This window comes from Vicugna pacos, chromosome 36 (assembly GCF_048564905.1).
Source record: "Vicugna pacos chromosome 36, VicPac4, whole genome shotgun sequence".
In the NCBI taxonomy this organism is placed as follows: Eukaryota; Metazoa; Chordata; class Mammalia; order Artiodactyla; family Camelidae; genus Vicugna; species Vicugna pacos.
This window is the reverse complement of record NC_133022.1, coordinates 4,046,954-4,071,831: the sequence shown is the minus strand read 5'-3', so window position 1 is coordinate 4,071,831 and position 24,878 is coordinate 4,046,954. Positions and strand designations below refer to the sequence as shown.

The 24,878-nt window shown below is 60.9% G+C and overlaps 1 protein-coding gene across 1 annotated transcript in view; it reads right to left on the bottom strand.

Annotated features, from left to right (window-relative positions):
- The window catches only part of LOC140691639 (uncharacterized), a 62,625-nt gene extending 38,829 nt beyond the window's left edge, over positions 1-23,796 (bottom strand). The window contains exons 1-17 of the mRNA XM_072955513.1: positions 23,649-23,796; positions 19,603-19,676; positions 17,893-18,004; positions 17,275-17,348; positions 15,565-15,676; positions 14,948-15,021; positions 13,239-13,350; positions 12,622-12,695; positions 10,913-11,024; positions 10,296-10,369; positions 8,586-8,697; positions 7,968-8,041; positions 6,259-6,370; positions 5,642-5,715; positions 3,933-4,044; positions 3,315-3,388; positions 1,568-1,717 (exon numbers count right to left, since the gene is read on the bottom strand). Of these exons, the coding sequence (XP_072811614.1) occupies positions 1,568-1,717; positions 3,315-3,388; positions 3,933-4,044; positions 5,642-5,715; positions 6,259-6,370; positions 7,968-8,041; positions 8,586-8,697; positions 10,296-10,369; positions 10,913-11,024; positions 12,622-12,695; positions 13,239-13,350; positions 14,948-15,021; positions 15,565-15,676; positions 17,275-17,348; positions 17,893-18,004; positions 19,603-19,676; positions 23,649-23,796 (1,674 nt within the window). The remainder of the gene's footprint in view (positions 1-1,567; positions 1,718-3,314; positions 3,389-3,932; positions 4,045-5,641; positions 5,716-6,258; positions 6,371-7,967; positions 8,042-8,585; positions 8,698-10,295; positions 10,370-10,912; positions 11,025-12,621; positions 12,696-13,238; positions 13,351-14,947; positions 15,022-15,564; positions 15,677-17,274; positions 17,349-17,892; positions 18,005-19,602; positions 19,677-23,648) is intronic.
- Positions 23,797-24,878: the final 1,082 nt, after the last annotated feature.

Here is a 24,878-nt window from a genome sequence, read left to right as displayed (position 1 = left end):
CTCCTGAGGGGACAACGCTGCCCACAGGAGGTAGTCAGGCTCCGCTACAATCACCGCTATCCTCAGGGACGTCTGGGTTTTCAGTGCGCTACGAAGCGCGCACAACTTGTGTCCTTCGGCAAACTCAAGTGGGATGTCTGGATCCCACAACTGACACCCAAAGGACCCTACAGGCCCGTGCGCAAAATCCCGCGACGTGTCATGCTGACGCCCAGGAGCAGCTCTGAAAGCTTCTGGGGCAGGCCCAACCCGGCGCAGGGGTGGGGAGCACGACGGGAGGACGCTGCTGCGCGTCGCAATTCCCCTGCAGGGAAGTAGGCCTCTTCACTGCGGGCTCTTTCCCTTCAAGCCTCTATTTCTTACTACAAAAGCAACATCTACCCAGAGTACAACTGGACGCAGCGGGCCAGGCACATCTCCGTCCCGAGAACAGACGGTCACGGGTTCTGACATTTACCCCACACCAAACAGGTAGACTCAAAGCTGCACAAAGCACACAGGACAAAGCTGGAGGGAGGGCTTTGCCCCTTTCTCAGTTACGAGCATTTCAATGGGCATGCTAAACAGGAGAATCACCTGGCCTCAGCAAGGAAACAAGTCAAACGAGTGACGACACAGGACTCTGCCTCAGTGACCCAGGAGCAACCCCAGGTGCAGGTCGGCAGGAAGGAGTCAGCAGAGCCAGGAGAAGCCAGTGTGGAGCGAGGGCTCACCCTCCGCACGCTATCTCGACAAACCCACAGCCAAAGTCTGCGGTCCTCGGCTTCTGAGCACTCCCTCATGGCTTCTGCAGGCACCAGCCAAGGTGACGGGCTCCAGGGACAAGCAGCCCACTGGCCCCTGGGGAGACTGAATTGGAAAGCGAACGACATGCCAGACCCGTCACAGGACACACAGTCTGGAGATGAGGGCGGGAATGGCTTCCGGGAAAACAGGAAGCTCACCTTTCCCAGGACGACGTCCAACGGAGCACGGCCACCCCACTTACCTGGGCCTCCGGGGCCGCCGCAGGCGGGCGGGAGCTGCCGGCCAATGCCGGGGCCGGGCCAGGTCCTACGTGGGCTGAAAACCACAGAAGGGATGGAGGATCAGGCTCGCCTGCGAAGACTTTGCTGAAGCCACACAAAACCTGGTGAGCCTTCCTTCCCCGTATCCCACTCGTCCCCGCATCAGACCGAGTGGGAGACAGGTCTCGTGACCCTGAGGGAGACACCACAGGCCACGGGTTCAGGTGTCTCTTCCATAGCCGATCAACGGCCGTGGAAGGTCAGGGCTCCACACGCTGCAGACAATGGCAGGGGTGGGCTTCTCCTTCGGGGAGCCCGGAACGTGCTCCCTGTTGAAGCCCCGTGTGCAGAACTGACGCGCCTGCCTTCTGTCACAGGCCTCTTACTCCGTAGCACTCTACAAGGGACACCTCCTCCCCAGGGCAGGATGGGGGAGGGGAAGACGCGGTCCATCAATTGCGTCCGCTAAGGGACCAGGGGAGCACGGCCGACAGCCCAGTCAGGGTGGCCCATGCCCTGGGAGGGACCTGGAGAGCGATCTGCCCTTCTCCTGCAGTGACGCAAGGAACAAACAGAGGAATGGACGCTTTCATCTTACCAAGTGGAGCATCCGGTACTGGTGAGCGAGGCTGCACAGGGCCCAAGGGGGGCCCAGGTGCTGGTGGCAACACGGGCCGGTCCCTGCAAACGCCGGGACGCTGCAAGGTAACCTGCAGGGCAGACGGGAGAGCCGTGTCAGGCGGCAGAAACAGAGCGACCACCGACAAAAGCCGAAACCCAACGCATCAGCTGTCGGCATCGGGCACCCTCCCCACACCCCGCCGGGTGCCCACCCAGCAGCACAGTGCCCCACGCTCCACCCAGCCCTCTGGGGCCTGCAGCCGGCAGCCCGGGCCGCGCAGCAGGACACGAGGGGCAACAATGGCGCCACACGACGCCGCCGGTGTCTCCAAGTGGACGAAGCCAAGGGTCCTGCCTGCGAGGATGCACACAGAGCTGCCAGCACTCTGACAAAAGCAGCGCCTTCCCAACAGGCAGCCCCTTTGGGCAGGACAGCCCTCCTCGCCACCACCCCAGCTCCACAGGTGCTGGCCCGGCGCGGACCAGGAACACGCAGAAGGGACGGACGTGAAAAGCTCGTCCTCCACACGTGCAATCAGAGCCGCACCTGGTTCACCGCTCTGCCTCCAGGACCCTGCCTGGCCCTCTCCTTCCCCCCAAACCAAGTAATCTCCTCCGAACTGCAGGGGCTTCCCCTGGGCACAACGTGCACTGGGGAGCTGGGCACCCCGGAGTCCTGCGGGGGAGCTGCCCAAGTGCTCCTGAGGGGACAACGCTGCCCACAGGAGGTAGTCAGGCTCCGCTACAATCACCGCTATCCTCAGGGACGTCTGGGTTTTCAGTGCGCTACGAAGCGCGCACTACTTGTGTCCTTCGGCAAACTCAAGTGGGATGTCTGGATCCCACAACTGACACCCAAAGGACCCTACAGGCCCGTGCGCAAAATCCCGCGACGTGTCATGCTGACGCCCAGGAGCAGCTCTGGCAGCTTCCGGGGCAGGCCCGACCCGGCGCAGGGGTGGGGAGCACGACGGGAGGACGCTGCTGCGCGTCGCAATTCCCCTGCAGGGAAGTAGGCCTCTTCACTGCGGGCTCTTTCCCTTCAAGCCTCTATTTCTTACTACAAAAGCAACATCTACCCAGAGTACAACTGGACGCAGCGGGCCAGGCACATCTCCGTCCCGAGAACAGAGGGTCACGGGTTCTGACATTTACCCCACACCAAACAGGTAGACTCAAAGCTGCACAAAGCACACAGGACAAAGCTGGAGGGAGGGCTTTGCCCCTTTCTCAGTTACGAGCATTTCAATGGGCATGCTAAACAGGAGAATCACCTGGCCTCAGCAAGGAAACAAGTCAAACGAGTGACGACACACGACTCTGCCTCAGTGACCCAGGAGCAACCCCAGGTGCAGGTCGGCAGGAAGGAGTCAGCAGAGCCAGGAGAAGCCAGTGTGGAGCGAGGGCTCACCCTCCGCACGCTATCTCGACAAACCCACAGCCAAAGTCTGCGGTCCTCGGCTTCTGAGCACTCCCTCATGGCTTCTGCAGGCACCAGCCAAGGTGACTGTCTCCAGGGACAAGCAGCCCACTGGCCCCTGGGGAGACTGAATTTGAAAGCGAACGACATGCTAGACCCGTCACAGGACACACAGTCTGGAGATGAGGGCGGGAATGGCTTCCGGGAAAACAGGAAGCTCACCTTTCCCAGGACGACGTCCAACGGAGCACGGCCACCCCACTTACCTGGGCCTCCGGGGCCGCCGCAGGCGGGCGGGAGCTGCCGGCCAATGCCGGGGCCGGGCCAGGTCCTACGTGGGCTGAAAACCACAGAAGGGATGGAGGATTAGGCTCGCCTGCGAAGACTTTGCTGAAGCCACACAAAACCTGGTGAGCCTTCCTTCCCCGTATCCCACTCGTCCCCGCATCAGACCGAGTGGGAGACAGGTCTCGTGACCCTGAGGGAGACACCACAGGCCACGGGTTCAGGTGTCTCTTCCATAGCCGATCAACGGCCGAGGAAAGTCAGGGCTCCACACGCTGCAGACAATGGCAGGGGTGGGCTTCTCCTTCGGGGAGCCCGGAACGTGCTCCCTGTTGAAGCCCCGTGTGCAGAACTGACGCGCCTGCCTTCTGTCACAGGCCTCTTACTCCGTAGCACTCTACAAGAGACACCTCCTCCCCAGGGCAGGATGGGGAAGGGGAAGACGCGGTCCATCAATTGCGTCCGCTAAGGGACCAGGGAAGCACGGCCGACAGCCCAGTCAGGGTGGCCCATGCCCTGGGAGGGACCTGGAGAGCGATCTGCCCTTCTCCTGCAGTGACGCAAGGAATAAAACAGAGGAATGGACGCTTTCATCTTACCAAGTGGAGCATCCGGTACTGGTGAGCGAGGCTGCACAGGGCCCAAGGGGGGCCCAGGTGCTGGTGGCAACACGGGCCGGTCCCTGCAAACGCCGGGACGCTGCAAGGTAACCTGCAGGGCAGAAGGGAGAGCCGTGTCAGGCGGCAGAAACGGAGCGACCACCGACAAAAGCCGAAACCCAACGCATCAGCTGTCGGCATCGGGCCCCCTCCCCACACCCCGCCGGGTGCCCACCCAGCAGCACAGTGCCCCACGCTCCACCCAGCCCTCTGGGGCCTGCAGCCGGCAGCCCGGGCCGCGCAGCAGGACACGAGGGGCAACAATGGCGCCACACGACGCCGCCGGTGTCTCCAAGTGGACGAAGCCAAGGGTCCTGCCTGCGAGGATGCACACAGAGCTGCCAGCACTCTGACAAAAGCAGCGCCTTCCCAACAGGCAGCCCCTTTGGGCAGGACAGCCCTCCTCGCCACCACCCCAGCTCCACGGGAGCTGGCCCGGCGCGGACCAGGAACACGCAGAAGGGACGGACGTGAAAAGCTCGTCCTCCACACGTGCAATCAGAGCCGCACCTGGGTCACCGCTCTGCCTCCAGGACCCTGCCTGGCCCTCTCCTTCCCCCCAAACCAAGTAATCTCCTCCGACCTGCAGGGGCTTCCCCTGGGCGCAACGTGCACTGGGGAGCTGGGCACCCCGGAGTCCTGCGGGGGAGCTGCCCAAGTGCTCCTGAGGGGACAACGCTGCCCACAGGAGGTAGTCAGGCTCCGCTACAATCACCGCTATCCTCAGGGACGTCTGGGTTTTCAGTGCGCTACGAAGCGCGCACAACTTGTGTCCTTCGGCAAACTCAAGTGGGATGTCTGGATCCCACAACTGACACCCAAAGGACCCTACAGGCCCGTGCGCAAAATCCCGCGACGTGTCATGCTGACGCCCAGGAGCAGCTCTGAAAGCTTCTGGGGCAGGCCCAACCCGGCGCAGGGGTGGGGAGCACGACGGGAGGACGCTGCTGCGCGTCGCAATTCCCCTGCAGGGAAGTAGGCCTCTTCACTGCGGGCTCTTTCCCTTCAAGCCTCTATTTCTTACTACAAAAGCAACATCTACCCAGAGTACAACTGGACGCAGCGGGCCAGGCACATCTCCGTCCCGAGAACAGACGGTCACGGGTTCTGACATTTACCCCACACCAAACAGGTAGACTCAAAGCTGCACAAAGCACACAGGACAAAGCTGGAGGGAGGGCTTTGCCCCTTTCTCAGTTACGAGCATTTCAATGGGCATGCTAAACAGGAGAATCACCTGGCCTCAGCAAGGAAACAAGTCAAACGAGTGACGACACAGGACTCTGCCTCAGTGACCCAGGAGCAACCCCAGGTGCAGGTCGGCAGGAAGGAGTCAGCAGAGCCAGGAGAAGCCAGTGTGGAGCGAGGGCTCACCCTCCGCACGCTATCTCGACAAACCCACAGCCAAAGTCTGCGGTCCTCGGCTTCTGAGCACTCCCTCATGGCTTCTGCAGGCACCAGCCAAGGTGACGGGCTCCAGGGACAAGCAGCCCACTGGCCCCTGGGGAGACTGAATTGGAAAGCGAACGACATGCCAGACCCGTCACAGGACACACAGTCTGGAGATGAGGGCGGGAATGGCTTCCGGGAAAACAGGAAGCTCACCTTTCCCAGGACGACGTCCAACGGAGCACGGCCACCCCACTTACCTGGGCCTCCGGGGCCGCCGCAGGCGGGCGGGAGCTGCCGGCCAATGCCGGGGCCGGGCCAGGTCCTACGTGGGCTGAAAACCACAGAAGGGATGGAGGATCAGGCTCGCCTGCGAAGACTTTGCTGAAGCCACACAAAACCTGGTGAGCCTTCCTTCCCCGTATCCCACTCGTCCCCGCATCAGACCGAGTGGGAGACAGGTCTCGTGACCCTGAGGGAGACACCACAGGCCACGGGTTCAGGTGTCTCTTCCATAGCCGATCAACGGCCGTGGAAGGTCAGGGCTCCACACGCTGCAGACAATGGCAGGGGTGGGCTTCTCCTTCGGGGAGCCCGGAACGTGCTCCCTGTTGAAGCCCCGTGTGCAGAACTGACGCGCCTGCCTTCTGTCACAGGCCTCTTACTCCGTAGCACTCTACAAGGGACACCTCCTCCCCAGGGCAGGATGGGGGAGGGGAAGACGCGGTCCATCAATTGCGTCCGCTAAGGGACCAGGGGAGCACGGCCGACAGCCCAGTCAGGGTGGCCCATGCCCTGGGAGGGACCTGGAGAGCGATCTGCCCTTCTCCTGCAGTGACGCAAGGAACAAACAGAGGAATGGACGCTTTCATCTTACCAAGTGGAGCATCCGGTACTGGTGAGCGAGGCTGCACAGGGCCCAAGGGGGGCCCAGGTGCTGGTGGCAACACGGGCCGGTCCCTGCAAACGCCGGGACGCTGCAAGGTAACCTGCAGGGCAGACGGGAGAGCCGTGTCAGGCGGCAGAAACAGAGCGACCACCGACAAAAGCCGAAACCCAACGCATCAGCTGTCGGCATCGGGCACCCTCCCCACACCCCGCCGGGTGCCCACCCAGCAGCACAGTGCCCCACGCTCCACCCAGCCCTCTGGGGCCTGCAGCCGGCAGCCCGGGCCGCGCAGCAGGACACGAGGGGCAACAATGGCGCCACACGACGCCGCCGGTGTCTCCAAGTGGACGAAGCCAAGGGTCCTGCCTGCGAGGATGCACACAGAGCTGCCAGCACTCTGACAAAAGCAGCGCCTTCCCAACAGGCAGCCCCTTTGGGCAGGATAGCCCTCCTCGCCACCACCCCAGCTCCACAGGTGCTGGCCCGGCGCGGACCAGGAACACGCAGAAGGGACGGACGTGAAAAGCTCGTCCTCCACACGTGCAATCAGAGCCGCACCTGGTTCACCGCTCTGCCTCCAGGACCCTGCCTGGCCCTCTCCTTCCCCCCAAACCAAGTAATCTCCTCCGAACTGCAGGGGCTTCCCCTGGGCACAACGTGCACTGGGGAGCTGGGCACCCCGGAGTCCTGCGGGGGAGCTGCCCAAGTGCTCCTGAGGGGACAACGCTGCCCACAGGAGGTAGTCAGGCTCCGCTACAATCACCGCTATCCTCAGGGACGTCTGGGTTTTCAGTGCGCTACGAAGCGCGCACTACTTGTGTCCTTCGGCAAACTCAAGTGGGATGTCTGGATCCCACAACTGACACCCAAAGGACCCTACAGGCCCGTGCGCAAAATCCCGCGACGTGTCATGCTGACGCCCAGGAGCAGCTCTGGCAGCTTCCGGGGCAGGCCCGACCCGGCGCAGGGGTGGGGAGCACGACGGGAGGACGCTGCTGCGCGTCGCAATTCCCCTGCAGGGAAGTAGGCCTCTTCACTGCGGGCTCTTTCCCTTCAAGCCTCTATTTCTTACTACAAAAGCAACATCTACCCAGAGTACAACTGGACGCAGCGGGCCAGGCACATCTCCGTCCCGAGAACAGAGGGTCACGGGTTCTGACATTTACCCCACACCAAACAGGTAGACTCAAAGCTGCACAAAGCACACAGGACAAAGCTGGAGGGAGGGCTTTGCCCCTTTCTCAGTTACGAGCATTTCAATGGGCATGCTAAACAGGAGAATCACCTGGCCTCAGCAAGGAAACAAGTCAAACGAGTGACGACACACGACTCTGCCTCAGTGACCCAGGAGCAACCCCAGGTGCAGGTCGGCAGGAAGGAGTCAGCAGAGCCAGGAGAAGCCAGTGTGGAGCGAGGGCTCACCCTCCGCACGCTATCTCGACAAACCCACAGCCAAAGTCTGCGGTCCTCGGCTTCTGAGCACTCCCTCATGGCTTCTGCAGGCACCAGCCAAGGTGACTGTCTCCAGGGACAAGCAGCCCACTGGCCCCTGGGGAGACTGAATTTGAAAGCGAACGACATGCTAGACCCGTCACAGGACACACAGTCTGGAGATGAGGGCGGGAATGGCTTCCGGGAAAACAGGAAGCTCACCTTTCCCAGGACGACGTCCAACGGAGCACGGCCACCCCACTTACCTGGGCCTCCGGGGCCGCCGCAGGCGGGCGGGAGCTGCCGGCCAATGCCGGGGCCGGGCCAGGTCCTACGTGGGCTGAAAACCACAGAAGGGATGGAGGATTAGGCTCGCCTGCGAAGACTTTGCTGAAGCCACACAAAACCTGGTGAGCCTTCCTTCCCCGTATCCCACTCGTCCCCGCATCAGACCGAGTGGGAGACAGGTCTCGTGACCCTGAGGGAGACACCACAGGCCACGGGTTCAGGTGTCTCTTCCATAGCCGATCAACGGCCGAGGAAAGTCAGGGCTCCACACGCTGCAGACAATGGCAGGGGTGGGCTTCTCCTTCGGGGAGCCCGGAACGTGCTCCCTGTTGAAGCCCCGTGTGCAGAACTGACGCGCCTGCCTTCTGTCACAGGCCTCTTACTCCGTAGCACTCTACAAGAGACACCTCCTCCCCAGGGCAGGATGGGGAAGGGGAAGACGCGGTCCATCAATTGCGTCCGCTAAGGGACCAGGGAAGCACGGCCGACAGCCCAGTCAGGGTGGCCCATGCCCTGGGAGGGACCTGGAGAGCGATCTGCCCTTCTCCTGCAGTGACGCAAGGAATAAAACAGAGGAATGGACGCTTTCATCTTACCAAGTGGAGCATCCGGTACTGGTGAGCGAGGCTGCACAGGGCCCAAGGGGGGCCCAGGTGCTGGTGGCAACACGGGCCGGTCCCTGCAAACGCCGGGACGCTGCAAGGTAACCTGCAGGGCAGAAGGGAGAGCCGTGTCAGGCGGCAGAAACGGAGCGACCACCGACAAAAGCCGAAACCCAACGCATCAGCTGTCGGCATCGGGCACCCTCCCCACAGCCCGCCGGGTGCCCACCCAGCAGCACAGTGACCCACGCTACACCCAGCCCTCTGGGGCCTGCAGCCGGCCGCCCGGGCCACGCAGCAGGACACGGGGGTACAACAATGGCGCCACACGATGCCGCCGGTGTCTCCAAGTGGACGAAGCCAAGGGTCCGGCCTGCGAGGATGCACACAGAGCTGCCAGCACTCTGACAAAAGCAGCGCCTTCCCAACAGGCAGCCCCTTTGGGCAGGACAGCCCTCCTCGCCACCACCCCAGCTCCACGGGAGCTGGCCCGGCCCGGACCAGGAACACGCAGAAGAGACGGACGTGAAAAGCTCGTCCTCCACACGTGCAATCACAGCCGCACGTGGTTCACCGCTCTGCCTCCAGGACCCTGCCTGGCCCTCTCCTTCCCCCCAAACCAAGTAATCTCCTCCGACCTGCAGGGGCTTCCCCTGGGCACAACGTGCACTGGGGAGCTGGGCACCCCGGAGTCCTGCGGGGGAGCTGCCCAAGTGCTCCTGAGGGGACAACGCTGCCCACAGGAGGTAGTCAGGCTCCGCTACAATCACCGCTATCCTCAGGGACGTCTGGGTTTTCAGTGCGCTACGAAGCGCGCACTACTGGTGTCCTTCGGCAAACTCAAGTGGGATGTCTGGATCCCACAACTGACACCCAAAGGACCCTACAGGCCCGTGCGCAAAATCCCGCGACGTGTCATGCTGACGCCCAGGAGCAGCTCTGGCAGCTTCCGGGGCAGGCCCGACCCGGCGCAGGGGTGGGGAGCACGACGGGAGGACGCTGCTGCGCGTCGCAATTCCCCTGCAGGGAAGTAGGCCTCTTCACTGTGGGCTCTTTCCCTTCAAGCCTCTATTTCTTACTACAAAAGCAACATCTACCCAGAGTACAACTGGACGCAGCGGGCCAGGCACATCTCCGTCCCGAGAACAGACGGTCACGGGTTCTGACATTTACCCCACACCAAACAGGTAGACTCAAAGCTGCACAAAGCACACAGGACAAAGCTGGAGGGAGGGCTTTGCCCCTTTCTCAGTTACGAGCATTGCAATGGGCATGCTAAACAGGAGAATCATCTGGCCTCAGCAAGGAAACAAGTCAAACGAGTGACGACACAGGACTCTGCCTCAGTGACCCAGGAGCAACCCCAGGTGCAGGTCGGCAGGAAGGAGTCAGCAGAGCCAGGAGAAGCCAGTGTGGAGCGAGGGCTCACCCTCCGCACGCTATCTCGACAAACCCACAGCCAAAGTCTGCGGTCCTCGGCTTCTGAGCACTCCCTCATGGCTTCTGCAGGCACCAGCCAAGGTGACGGGCTCCAGGGACAAGCAGCCCACTGGCCCCTGGGGAGACTGAATTGGAAAGCGAACGACATGCCAGACCCGTCACAGGACACACAGTCTGGAGATGAGGGCGGGAATGGCTTCCGGGAAAACAGGAAGCTCACCTTTCCCAGGACGACGTCCAACGGAGCACGGCCACCCCACTTACCTGGGCCTCCGGGGCCGCCGCAGGCGGGCGGGAGCTGCCGGCCAATGCCGGGGCCGGGCCAGGTCCTACGTGGGCTGAAAACCACAGAAGGGATGGAGGATCAGGCTCGCCTGCGAAGACTTTGCTGAAGCCACACAAAACCTGGTGAGCCTTCCTTCCCCGTATCCCACTCGTCCCCGCATCAGACCGAGTGGGAGACAGGTCTCGTGACCCTGAGGGAGACACCACAGGCCACGGGTTCAGGTGTCTCTTCCATAGCCGATCAACGGCCGTGGAAGGTCAGGGCTCCACACGCTGCAGACAATGGCAGGGGTGGGCTTCTCCTTCGGGGAGACCGGAACTTGCTCCCTGTTGAAGCCCCGTGTGCAGAACTGACGCGCCTGCCTTCTGTCACAGGCCTCTTACTCCGTAGCACTCTACAAGGGACACCTCCTCCCCAGGGCAGGATGCGGGAGGGGAAGACGCGGTCCATCAATTGCGTCCGCTAAGGGACCAGGGGAGCACGGCCGACAGCCCAGTCAGGGTGGCCCATGCCCTGGGAGGGACCTGGAGAGCGATCTGCCCTTCTCCTGCAGTGACGCAAGGAACAAACAGAGGAATGGACGCTTTCATCTTACCAAGTGGAGCATCCGGTACTGGTGAGCGAGGCTGCACAGGGCCCAAGGGGGGCCCAGGTGCTGGTGGCAACACGGGCCGGTCCCTGCAAACGCCGGGACGCTGCAAGGTAACCTGCAGGGCAGAAGGGAGAGCCGTGTCAGGCGGCAGAAACGGAGCGACCACCGACAAAAGCCGAAACCCAACGCATCAGCTGTCGGCATCGGGCCCCCTACCCACACCCCGCCGGGTGCCCACCCAGCAGCACAGTGCCCCACGCTCCACCCAGCCCTCTGGGGCCTGCAGCCGGCAGCCCGGGCCGCGCAGCAGGACACGAGGGGCAACAATGGCGCCACACGACGCCGCCGGTGTCTCCAAGTGGACGAAGCCAAGGGTCCTGCCTGCGAGGATGCACACAGAGCTGCCAGCACTCTGACAAAAGCAGCGCCTTCCCAACAGGCAGCCCCTTTGGGCAGGACAGCCCTCCTCGCCACCACCCCAGCTCCACGGGAGCTGGCCCGGCACGGACCAGGAACACGCAGAAGGGACGGACGTGAAAAGCTCGTCCTCCACACGTGCAATCAGAGCCGCACCTGGGTCACCGCTCTGCCTCCAGGACCCTGCCTGGCCCTCTCCTTCCCCCCAAACCAAGTAATCTCCTCCGACCTGCAGGGGCTTCCCCTGGGCGCAACGTGCACTGGGGAGCTGGGCACCCCGGAGTCCTGCGGGGGAGCTGCCCAAGTGCTCCTGAGGGGACAACGCTGCCCACAGGAGGTAGTCAGGCTCCGCTACAATCACCGCTATCCTCAGGGACGTCTGGGTTTTCAGTGCGCTACGAAGCGCGCACTACTTGTGTCCTTCGGCAAACTCAAGTGGGATGTCTGGATCCCACAACTGACACCCAAAGGACCCTACAGGCCCGTGCGCAAAATCCCGCGACGTGTCATGCTGACGCCCAGGAGCAGCTCTGGCAGCTTCCGGGGCAGGCCCGACCCGGCGCAGGGGTGGGGAGCACGACGGGAGGACGCTGCTGCGCGTCGCAATTCCCCTGCAGGGAAGTAGGCCTCTTCACTGCGGGCTCTTTCCCTTCAAGCCTCTATTTCTTACGACAAAAGCAACATCTACCCAGAGTACAACTGGACGCAGTGGGCCAGGCACATCTCCGTCCCGAGAACAGACGGTCACGGGTTCTGACATTTACCCCACACCAAACAGGTAGACTCAAAGCTGCACAAAGCACACAGGACAAAGCTGGAGGGAGGGCTTTGCCCCTTTCTCAGTTACGAGCATTTCAATGGGCATGCTAAACAGGAGAATCATCTGGCCTCAGCAAGGAAACAAGTCAAATGAGAGACGACACAGGACTCTGCCTCAGTGACCCAGGAGCAACCCCAGGTGCAGGTCGGCAGGAAGGAGTCAGCAGAGCCAGGAGAAGCCAGTGTGGAGCGAGGGCTCACCCTCCGCACGCTATCTCGACAAACCCACAGCCAAAGTCTGCGGTCCTCGGCTTCTGAGCACTCCCTCATGGCTTCTGCAGGCACCAGCCAAGGTGACGGGCTCCAGGGACAAGCAGCCCACTGGCCCCTGGGGAGACTGAATTGGAAAGCGAACGACATGCCAGACCCGTCACAGGACACACAGTCTGGAGATGAGGGCGGGAATGGCTTCCGGGAAAACAGGAAGCTCACCTTTCCCAGGACGACGTCCAACGGAGCACGGCCACCCCACTTACCTGGGCCTCCGGGGCCGCCGCAGGCGGGCGGGAGCTGCCGGCCAATGCCGGGGCCGGGCCAGGTCCTACGTGGGCTGAAAACCACAGAAGGGATGGAGGATCAGGCTCGCCTGCGAAGACTTTGCTGAAGCCACACAAAACCTGGTGAGCCTTCCTTCCCCGTATCCCACTCGTCCCCGCATCAGACCGAGTGGGAGACAGGTCTCGTGACCCTGAGGGAGACACCACAGGCCACGGGTTCAGGTGTCTCTTCCATAGCCGATCAACGGCCGTGGAAGGTCAGGGCTCCACACGCTGCAGACAATGGCAGGGGTGGGCTTCTCCTTCGGGGAGACCGGAACTTGCTCCCTGTTGAAGCCCCGTGTGCAGAACTGACGCGCCTGCCTTCTGTCACAGGCCTCTTACTCCGTAGCACTCTACAAGGGACACCTCCTCCCCAGGGCAGGATGCGGGAGGGGAAGACGCGGTCCATCAATTGCGTCCGCTAAGGGACCAGGGGAGCACGGCCGACAGCCCAGTCAGGGTGGCCCATGCCCTGGGAGGGACCTGGAGAGCGATCTGCCCTTCTCCTGCAGTGACGCAAGGAACAAACAGAGGAATGGACGCTTTCATCTTACCAAGTGGAGCATCCGGTACTGGTGAGCGAGGCTGCACAGGGCCCAAGGGGGGCCCAGGTGCTGGTGGCAACACGGGCCGGTCCCTGCAAACGCCGGGACGCTGCAAGGTAACCTGCAGGGCAGAAGGGAGAGCCGTGTCAGGCGGCAGAAACGGAGCGACCACCGACAAAAGCCGAAACCCAACGCATCAGCTGTCGGCATCGGGCCCCCTACCCACACCCCGCCGGGTGCCCACCCAGCAGCACAGTGCCCCACGCTCCACCCAGCCCTCTGGGGCCTGCAGCCGGCAGTCCGTGCCGCGCAGCAGGACACGAGGGGCAACAATGGCGCCACACGACGCCGCCGGTGTCTCCAAGTGGACGAAGCCAAGGGTCCTGCCTGCGAGGATGCACACAGAGCTGCCAGCACTCTGACAAAAGCAGCGCCTTCCCAACAGGCAGCCCCTTTGGGCAGGACAGCCCTCCTCGCCACCACCCCAGCTCCACGGGAGCTGGCCCGGCGCGGACCAGGAACACGCAGAAGGGACGGACGTGAAAAGCTCGTCCTCCACACGTGCAATCAGAGCCGCACCTGGGTCACCGCTCTGCCTCCAGGACCCTGCCTGGCCCTCTCCTTCCCCCCAAACCAAGTAATCTCCTCCGACCTGCAGGGGCTTCCCCTGGGCGCAACGTGCACTGGGGAGCTGGGCACCCCGGAGTCCTGCGGGGGAGCTGCCCAAGTGCTCCTGAGGGGACAACGCTGCCCACAGGAGGTAGTCAGGCTCCGCTACAATCACCGCTATCCTCAGGGACGTCTGGGTTTTCAGTGCGCTACGAAGCGCGCACTACTTGTGTCCTTCGGCAAACTCAAGTGGGATGTCTGGATCCCACAACTGACACCCAAAGGACCCTACAGGCCCGTGCGCAAAATCCCGCGACGTGTCATGCTGACGCCCAGGAGCAGCTCTGGCAGCTTCCGGGGCAGGCCCGACCCGGCGCAGGGGTGGGGAGCACGACGGGAGGACGCTGCTGCGCGTCGCAATTCCCCTGCAGGGAAGTAGGCCTCTTCACTGCGGGCTCTTTCCCTTCAAGCCTCTATTTCTTACTACAAAAGCAACATCTACCCAGAGTACAACTGGACGCAGCGGGCCAGGCACATCTCCGTCCCGAGAACAGAGGGTCACGGGTTCTGACATTTACCCCACACCAAACAGGTAGACTCAAAGCTGCACAAAGCACACAGGACAAAGCTGGAGGGAGGGCTTTGCCCCTTTCTCAGTTACGAGCATTTCAATGGGCATGCTAAACAGGAGAATCATCTGGCCTCAGCAAGGAAACAAGTCAAATGAGAGACGACACAGGACTCTGCCTCAGTGACCCAGGAGCAACCCCAGGTGCAGGTCGGCAGGAAGGAGTCAGCAGAGCCAGGAGAAGCCAGTGTGGAGCGAGGGCTCACCCTCCGCACGCTATCTCGACAAACCCACAGCCAAAGTCTGCGGTCCTCGGCTTCTGAGCACTCCCTCATGGCTTCTGCAGGCACCAGCCAAGGTGACGGGCTCCAGGGACAAGCAGCCCACTGGCCCCTGGGGAGACTGAATTTGAAAGCGAACGACATGCCAGACCCGTCACAGGACACACAGTCTGGAGATGAGGGGGGGAATGGCTTCCGGGAAAACAGGAAGCTCACCTTTCCCAGGACGACGTCCAACGGAGCACGGCCACCCCACTTACCTGGGCCTCCGGGGCCGCCGCAGGCGGGCGGGAGCTGCCGGCCAATGCCGGGGCCGGGCCAGGTCCTACGTGGGCTGAAAACCACAGAAGGGATGGAGGATCAGGCTCGCCTGCGAAGACTTTGCTGAAGCCACACAAAACCTGGTGAGCCTTCCTTCCCCGTATCCCACTCGTCCCCGCATCAGACCGAGTGGGAGACAGGTCTCGTGACCCTGAGGGAGACACCACAGGCCACGGGTTCAGGTGTCTCTTCCATAGCCGATCAACGGCCGTGGAAGGTCAGGGCTCCACACGCTGCAGACAATGGCAGGGGTGGGCTTCTCCTTCGGGGAGCCCGGAACGTGTTCCCTGTTGAAGCCCCGTGTGCAGAACTGACGCGCCTGCCTTCTGTCACAGGCCTCTTACTCCGTAGCACTCTACAAGAGACACCTCCTCCCCAGGGCAGGATGGGGGAGGGGAAGACGCGGTCCATCAATTGCGTCCGCTAAGGGACCAGGGGAGCACGGCCGACAGCCCAGTCAGGGTGGCCCATGCCCTGGGAGGGACCTGGAGAGCGATCTGCCCTTCTCCTGCAGTGACGCAAGGAACAAACAGAGGAATGGACGCTTTCATCTTACCAAGTGGAGCATCCGGTACTGGTGAGCGAGGCTGCACAGGGCCCAAGGGGGGCCCAGGTGCTGGTGGCAACACGGGCCGGTCCCTGCAAACGCCGGGACGCTGCAAGGTAACCTGCAGGGCAGAAGGGAGAGCCGTGTCAGGCGGCAGAAACGGAGCGACCACCGACAAAAGCCGAAACCCAACGCATCAGCTGTCGGCATCGGGCCCCCTCCCCACACCCCGCCGGGTGCCCACCCAGCAGCACAGTGACCCACGCTCCACCCAGCACTCTGGGGCCTGCAGCCGGCAGCCCGGGCCACGCAGCAGGACACGGGGGTACAACAATGGCGCCACACGACGCCGCCGGTGTCTCCAAGTGGACGAAGCCAAGGGTCCGGCCTGCGAGGATGCACACAGAGCTGCCAGCACTCTGACAAAAGCAGCGCCTTCCCAACAGGCAGCCCCTTTGGGCAGGACAGCCCTCCTCGCCACCACCCCAGCTCCACGGGAGCTGGCCCGGCGCGGACCAGGAACACGCAGAAGGGACGGACGTGAAAAGCTCGTCCTCCACACGTGCAATCAGAGCCGCACCTGGGTCACCGCTCTGCCTCCAGGACCCTGCCTGGCCCTCTCCTTCCCCCCAAACCAAGTAATCTCCTCCGACCTGCAGGGGCTTCCCCTGGGCACAACGTGCACTGGGGAGCTGGGCACCCCGGAGTCCTGCGGGGGAGCTGCCCAAGTACTCCTGAGGGGACAACGCTGCCCACAGGAGGTAGTCAGGCTCCGCTACAATCACCGCTATCCTCAGGGACGTCTGGGTTTTCAGTGCGCTACGAAGCGCGCACTACTTGTGTCCTTCGGCAAACTCAAGTGGGATGTCTGGATCCCACAACTGACACCCAAAGGACCCTACAGGCCCGTGCGCAAAATCCCACGACGTGTCATGCTGACGCCCAGGAGCAGCTCTGGCAGCTTCCGGGGCAGGCCCGACCCGGCGCAGGGGTGGGGAGCACGACGGGAGGACGCTGCTGCGCGTCGCAATTCCCCTGCAGGGAAGTAGGCCTCTTCAAAGCGGGCTCTTTCCCTTCAAGCCTCTATTTCTTACTACAAAAGCAACATCTACCCAGAGTACAACTGGACGCAGCGGGCCAGGCACATCTCCGTCCCGAGAACAGACGGTCACGGGTTCTGACATTTACCCCACACCAAACAGGTAGACTCAAAGCTGCACAAAGCACACAGGACAAAGCTGGAGGGAGGGCTTTGCCCCTTTCTCAGTTACGAGCATTTCAATGGGCATGCTAAACAGGAGAATCACCTGGCCTCAGCAAGGAAACAAGTCAAACGAGTGACGACACACGACTCTGCCTCAGTGACCCAGGAGCAACCCCAGGTGCAGGTCGGCAGGAAGGAGTCAGCAGAGCCAGGAGAAGCCAGTGTGGAGCGAGGGCTCACCCTCCGCACGCTATCTCGACAAACCCACAGCCAAAGTCTGCGGTCCTCGGCTTCTGAGCACTCCCTCATGGCTTCTGCAGGCACCAGCCAAGGTGACGGGCTCCAGAGACAAGCAGCCCACTGGCCCCTGGGGAGACTGAATTTGAAAGCGAACGACATGCCAGACCCGTCACAGGACACACAGTCTGGAGATGAGGGCGGGAATGGCTTCCGGGAAAATAGGAAGCTCACCTTTCCCAGGACGACGTCCAACGGAGTACGGCCACCCCACTTACCTGGGCCTCCGGGGCCGCCGCAGGCGGGCGGGAGCTGCCGGCCAATGCCGGGGCCGGGCCAGGTCCTACGTGGGCTGAAAACCACAGAAGGGATGGAGGATTAGGCTCGCCTGCGAAGACTTTGCTGAAGCCACACAAAATCTGGTGAGCCTTCCTTCCCCGTATCCCACTCGTCCCCGCATCAGACCGAGTGGGAGACAGGTCTCGTGACCCTGAGGGAGACACCAGAGGCCACGGGTTCAGGTGTCTCTTCCATAGCCGATCAACGGCCGAGGAAAGTCAGGGCTCCACACGCTGCAGACAATGGCAGGGGTGGGCTTCTCCTTCGGGGAGCCCGGAACGTGCTCCCTGTTGAAGGCCCGTTTGCAGAACTGACGCGCCTGCCTTCTGTCACAGGCCTCTTACTCCGTAGCACTCTACAAGAGACACCTCCTCCCCAGGGCAGGATGGGGAAGGGGAAGACTCGGTCCATCAGTTGCGTCCGCTAAGGGACCAGGGAAGCACGGCCGACAGCCAAGTCAGGGTGGCCCATGCCCTGGGAGGGACCTTGAGAGCGATCTGCCCTTCTCCTGCAGTGACGCAAGGAATAAAACAGAGGAATGGACGCTTTCATCTTACCAAGTGGAGCATCCGGTACTGGTGAGCGAGGCTGCACAGGGCCCAAGGGGGGCCCAGGTGCTGGTGGCAACACGGGCCGGTCCCTGCAAACGCCGGGACGCTGCAAGGTAACCTGCAGGGCAGAAGGGAGAGCCGTTTCAGGCGGCAGAAACGGAGCGACCACAGACAAAAGCCGAAACCCAACGCATCAGCTGTCGGCATCGGGCACCCTCCCCACAGCCCGCCGGGTGCCCACCCAGCAGCACAGTGACCCACGCTCCACCCAGCCCTCTGGGGCCTGCAGCCGGCCGCCCGGTCCACGCAGCAGGACACGGGGGTACAACAATGGCGCCACACGACGCCGCCGGTGTCTCCAAGTGGACGAAGCCAAGGGTCCTGCCTGCGAGGATGCACACAGAGCTGCCAGCACTCTGACAAAAGCAGCGCCTTCCCAACAGGCAGCCACTTTGGGCAGGACAGCCCTCCTCGCCACCACCCCAGCTCCACGGGAGCTGGCCCGGCGCGGACCAGGAACACGCAGAAGGGACGGACGTGAAAAGCTCGTCCTCCACACGTGCAATCAGAGCCGCACCTGGGTCACCGCTCTGCCTCCAGGACCCTGCCTGGCCCTCTCCTTCCCCCCAAACCAAGTAATCTCCTCCGACCTGCAGGGGCTTCCCCTGGGCGCAACGTGCACTGGGGAGCTGGGCACCCCGGAGTCCTGCGGGGGAGCTGCCCAAGTGCTCCTGAGGGGACAACGCTGCCCACAGGAGGTAGTCAGGCTCCGCTACAATCACCGCTATCCTCAGGGACGTCTGGGTTTTCAGTGCGCTACGAAGCGCGCACTACTTGTGTCCTTCGGCAAACTCAAGTGGGATGTCTGGATCCCACAACTGACACCCAAAGGACCCTACAGGCCCGTGCGCAAAATCCCGCGACGTGTCATGCTGACGCCCAGGAGCAGCTCTGGCAGCTTCCGGGGCAGGCCCGACCCGGCGCAGGGGTGGGGAGCACGACGGGAGGACGCTGCTGCGCGTCGCAATTCCCCTGCAGGGAAGTAGGCCTCTTCACTGAGGGCTCTTTCCCTTCAAGCCTCTATTTCTTACTACAAATGCAACATCTACCCAGAGTACAACTGGACGCAGCGGGCCAGGCACATCTCCGTCCCGAGAACAGAGGGTCACGGGTTCTGACATTTACCCCACACCAAACAGGTAGACTCAAAGCTGCACAAAGCACACAGGACAAAGCTGGAGGGAGGGCTTTGCCCCTTTCTCAGTTACGAGCATTTCAATGGGCATGCTAAACAGGAGAATCACCTGGCCTCAGCAAGGAAACAAGTCAAACGAGTGACGACACAGGACTCTGCCTCAGTGACCCAGGAGCAACCCCAGGTGCAGGTCGGCAGGAAGGAGTCAGCAGAGCCAGGAGAAGCCAGTGTGGAGCGAGGGCTCACCCTCCGCACGCTATCTCGACAAACCCACAGCCAAAGTCTGCGGTCCTCGGCTTCTGAGCTCTCCCTCATGGCTTCTGCAGGCACCAGCCAAGGTGACGGGCTCCAGGGACAAGCAGCCCACTGGCCCCTGGGGAGACTGAATTGGAAAGCGAACGACATGCCAGACCCGTCACAGGACACACAGTCTGGAGATGAGGGCGGGAATGGCTTCCGGGAAAACAGGAAGCTCACCTTTCCCAGGACGACGTCCAACGGAGCACGGCCACCCCACTTACCTGGGCCTCCGGGGCCGCCGCAGGCGGGCGGGAGCTGCCGGCCAATGCCGGGGCCGGGCCAGGTCCTACGTGGGCTGAAAACCACAGAAGGGATGGAGGATTAGGCTCGCCTGCGAAGACTTTGCTGAAGCCACACAAAACCTGGTGAGCCTTCCTTCCCCGTATCCCACTCGTCCCCGCATCAGACCGAGTGGGAGACAGGTCTCGTGACCCTGAGGGAGACACCACAGGCCACGGGTTCAGGTGTCTCTTCCATAGCCGATCAACGGCCGTGGAAGGTCAGGGCTCCACACGCTGCAGACAATGGCAGGGGTGGGCTTCTCCTTCGGGGAGCCCGGAACGTGCTCCCTGTTGAAGCCCCGTGTGCAGAACTGACGCGCCTGCCTTCTGTCACAGGCCTCTTACTCCGTAGCACTCTACAAGAGACACCTCCTCCCCAGGGCAGGATGGGGGAGGGGAAGACGCGGTCCATCAATTACGTCCGCTAAGGGACCAGGGGAGCACGGCCGACAGCCCAGTCAGGGTGGCCCATGCCCTGGGAGGGACCTGGAGAGCGATCTGCCCTTCTCCTGCAGTGACGCAAGGAACAAACAGAGGAATGGACGCTTTCATCTTACCAAGTGGAGCATCCGGTACTGGTGAGCGAGGCTGCACAGGGCCCAAGGGGGGCCCAGGTGCTGGTGGCAACGCGGGCCGGTCCCTGCAAACGCCGGGACGCTGCAAGGTAACCTGCAGGGCAGAAGGGAGAGCCGTGTCAGGCGGCAGAAACGGAGCGACCACCGACAAAAGCCGAAACCCAACGCATCAGCTGTCGGCACCGGGCACCCTCCCCACACCCCGCCGGGTGCCCACCCAGCAGCACAGTGCCCCACGCTCCACCCAGCCCTCTGGGGCCTGCAGCCGGCAGCCCGGGCCGTGCAGCAGGACACGGGGGGCAACAATGGCGCCACACGACGCCGCCGGTGTCTCCAAGTGGACGAAGCCAAGGGTCCTGCCTGCGAGGTTGCACACAGAGCTGCCAGCACTCTGACAAAAGCAGCGCCTTCACAACAGGCAGCCCCTTTGGGCAGGACAGCCCTCCTCGCCACCACCCCAGCTCCACGGGAGCTGGCCCGGCGCGGACCAGGAACACGCAGAAGGGACGGACGTGAAAAGCTCGTCCTCCACACGTGCAATCAGAGCCGCACCTGGGTCACCGCTCTGCCTCCAGGACCCTGCCTGGCCCTCTCCTTCCCCCCAAACCAAGTAATCTCCTCCGACCTGCAGGGGCTTCCCCTGGGCGCAACGTGCACTGGGGAGCTGGGCACCCCGGAGTCCTGCGGGGGAGCTGCCCAAGTGCTCCTGAGGGGACAACGCTGCCCACAGGAGGTAGTCAGGCTCCGCTACAATCACCGCTATCCTCAGGGACGTCTGGGTTTTCAGTGCGCTACGAAGCGCGCACTACTTGTGTCCTTCGGCAAACTCAAGTGGGATGTCTGGATCCCACAACTGACACCCAAAGGACCCTACAGGCCCGTGCGCAAAATCCCGCGACGTGTCATGCTGACGCCCAGGAGCAGCTCTGGCAGCTTCCGGGGCAGGCCCGACCCGGCGCAGGGGTGGGGAGCACGACGGGAGGACGCTGCTGCGCGTCGCAATTCCCCTGCAGGGAAGTAGGCCTCTTCACTGCGGGCTCTTTCCCTTCAAGCCTCTATTTCTTACGACAAAAGCAACATCTACCCAGAGTACAACTGGACGCAGCGGGCCAGGCACATCTCCGTCCCGAGAACAGAGGGTCACGGGTTCTGACATTTACCCCACACCAAACAGGTAGACTCAAAGCTGCACAAAGCACACAGGACAAAGCTGGAGGGAGGGCTTTGCCCCTTTCTCACTTAGGAGCATTTCAATGGCCATGCTAAACAGGAGAATCACCTGGCCTCAGCAAGGAAACAAGTCAAACGAGTGACGACACAGGACTCTGCCTCAGTGACCCAGGAGCAACCCCAGGTGCAGGTCGGCAGGAAGGAGTCAGCAGAGCCAGGAGAAGCCAGTGTGGAGCGAGGGCTCACCCTCCGCACGCTATCTCGACAAACCCACAGCCAAAGTCTGCGGTCCTCGGCTTCTGAGCACTCCCTCATGGCTTCTGCAGGCACCAGCCAAGGTGACGGGCTCCAGGGACAAGCAGCCCACTGGCCCCTGGGGAGACTGAATTGGAAAGCGAACGACATGCCAGACCCGTCACAGGACACACAGTCTGGAGATGAGGGCGGGAATGGCTTCCGGGAAAACAGGAAGCTCACCTTTCCCAGGACGACGTCCAACGGAGCACGGCCACCCCACTTACCTGGGCCTCTGGGGCCGCCGCAGGCGGGCGGGAGCTGCCGGCCAATGCCGGGGCCGGGCCAGGTCCTACGTGGGCTGAAAACCACAGAAGGGATGGGAGATTAGGCTTGCCTGCGAAGACTTTTCTGATGCGACCCTAAACTTTTGAGCCTTCTTTCCTGGTATCCCACTCATCCCCACATCACAAATATAGGAATGCAGGTCTCCTGACTCTTCAGGAAGTGACCATATTTCTCTACTTTTGTGTTTTGAGACTTATCATCAGCTGTGCAAGTTCTCGGCTTAAATTAGTTGCAGAATTCATTAGCGGTGCTTCATCCCTCAGAGAGCCCATATCATGGTGTATGTTGAAGATATGTATTAGTGATGTTTTTGCCTTCTGTCAGACCTTCTTTTCTCTGCACGATACTCCTCCTTTCTAGGTCATGATTGGGAAATGACATGGGCTATGAAATAAATGTGTATCCTAATTACCTAAAAGAATATTACAATTTACTCAATCTGATTTTCCCAGGCATTGGACATTCTTGGCTTGGCATCTTCCATTCTTCTGCAGAGACTCAACAAGAAAACAGACATACGCTTTCATCTTACCAATGACTGGAGATTTAGGTTTTGGGTAAGTTCCTAGAAGGCACGTGGGTCGTCTAGGTGCCAGTGGCCTGTATCTAATGAATGGTTCTGGTGGACATCTCCAGGGGTAGAAATCTTCCCATGGTGCTGGGATAGTTCTGGGGCCTCTTCTAGGCCCATAGTCCTGCAGAACAAGAGATGCAGTTTTTAAATATATCAGTATTATTGGAAAAGAGAGAAACACCAACTGGAACAGGGATAGTCCCCAACACCTTCAAATGCACCAGGGTTCTAAAGAACAGCATCAGTGCCAGAAATCTCTACTCTCCTGTGTCGCCGTGCGAGCTTATGAAAGTTTTAGGCCCAGCAGTAAGCCACTGCCAGCGTCTGGAAATGTAGGGAGGAAAGGGGCTTGTCCTGGGGCATCACAGAGACAAGCATGCTTCTACCCCCAGTGCCACTCTCCACTCAGCCCTTCACCAGCACAAAAGCCCCTTGTTTGCATATTATGAGCAGAGAGAATGAGAGAGGATGGTGGTTTTAGGTGTTACCTTTAAGTCTTTAATTCATTTCAAGTCAACCCCCTTGAGGAGCATTTGACAGGGATTTAAGCCTTTTACATGGGAGCATCCTATTTTCCCAGCACCATTTATTTCAGACACTGCCTTTTCTCCATTTAGTACTGTTGGCTCCCTTGTCAAATGTCAATTGACTGTATTTGCGTGGGTGTATTTCTGGGCTCTTGAGCGTGTTACATTGGTGTTGAGTCTGTTTTCATGCCAGTTCTGATAACTATAGTTTTATGATACAGCTTGAAATCCAGAGTAGTCGTGCCCCCACTGTGTTTTTCTTTCTCAGGGAGACTGCTTTGGCTCTCCAGTAGAGAATTCATGTAACTATTTAGAGTGTTTTTCCTACTTTTATAAAAACATGAAAGTTTCCACCAAAGATGACCAGCTGTGTGTTGAGGCCTTGGGGAAGATCCAGCAAAGAGTTTGCTTTTGAAAAGCAAATGACACAGCAGACCCATCACGGAACACACAATCCAGATGCAAGGCAGGAGAGGGCGATTGGAAAGACAGCAGATATCTCCAGAGATCAAATCCCAACACAAAGTGATCACTGCAACACAACTGGAAACAAATCACTTACTTGTGTCTCCTCGGCCTCCTGAGCAGGGAAGTCGCTGCCGTTCCTCACAGGGGCACCACCAGGCCCTGAGGCTGTAAAGGGAGAGAAGCGCTGAGGGCGGGTCCTCTCTGACAGAGACCGTGGGGGGAAGCACGAGCCGTCCATGCCCTCCCCCAGGAGCTGTCACTACTGCCCGCGCCCTGGGCTCCGCACAGAGGCCGCAGGTCCCCCTCATGTCTCAGGTGACCCCGAGGACGAGGAGAGGCTGGACCCCTGACCCGTGATGAGGACACCACAGAGCCCTGGTTCAGGTTTTTTCATAGCTAATCACCCTGGATGGGAGCTCAGGGCTCAGATCCCTGGAAATCAACACTAACACAGGTGGCTCACAATGCAGTTCAGGGGAAACCAGTCTCTGCATATTACCTATTAAAGTGAGAAGTGTCTTTCATAGGAACAGCATAACAACCCCTGACCATGAGCTGCACCTCTCCCTCCTCAGCCCGCTGGTAAGCTGTTACAATCCTCGTCCGATAGGACATGTCTTGTACAAGTGACTGCGTGTTATGTAAACATTTATGAAACAAGTAGCCTTAGAAAGACTAATATTGTAATAATCAGCAGAAGAACGGTGAATTACACGGAGAACCTGTTGGAAGACTTTAGAGTTGCACGTGTGACTCTAGAAGAGGGAGACTATGTAGTCATGTCACATCCTAGCGGGCTACTCTAGGTCACCGTGCAACATTTCTTATAAGAACGAAGGGACCTGCATAATTAGTAAAGAAATGCCTGCTGTCTTAAAGCAGATCTTGAATAGAATATTTATCCACCAAGGCAAATGAAGAAAAATTTTTTCTCATCAGGACATACTGCCTTCATTCCAAAACTCTGTGCATGTTATTTTTCTCAACTACAAGGAGAAAGCAGCCTTCAACATTGTGTCCAGGCTGGAAGAGAGTGCTGACACTCATGTCTTCTAGCGCACAGAAAGCAGCCATGCCAGCCAACCAAGGGCCTGGAGGGTGGCCCACAGTCCCTGGAGGGGCATGAGCTCCACTGTTCACAGGAGACAGAGCCCTGCTGGCTGGCAGCACGTGAAGAAAACATCTTGTCACCCAGCTGAGAACCTGCCCCCTGTGGTGAGTGTGTGGTGTGGTGTCCAGGAAACCCAGCAATCACCCGCGGGGACAAGAAGCCCACTTGGAGGCTTTTGCAGCAGAAATGAAGCTGCTGCAGTTCACAGT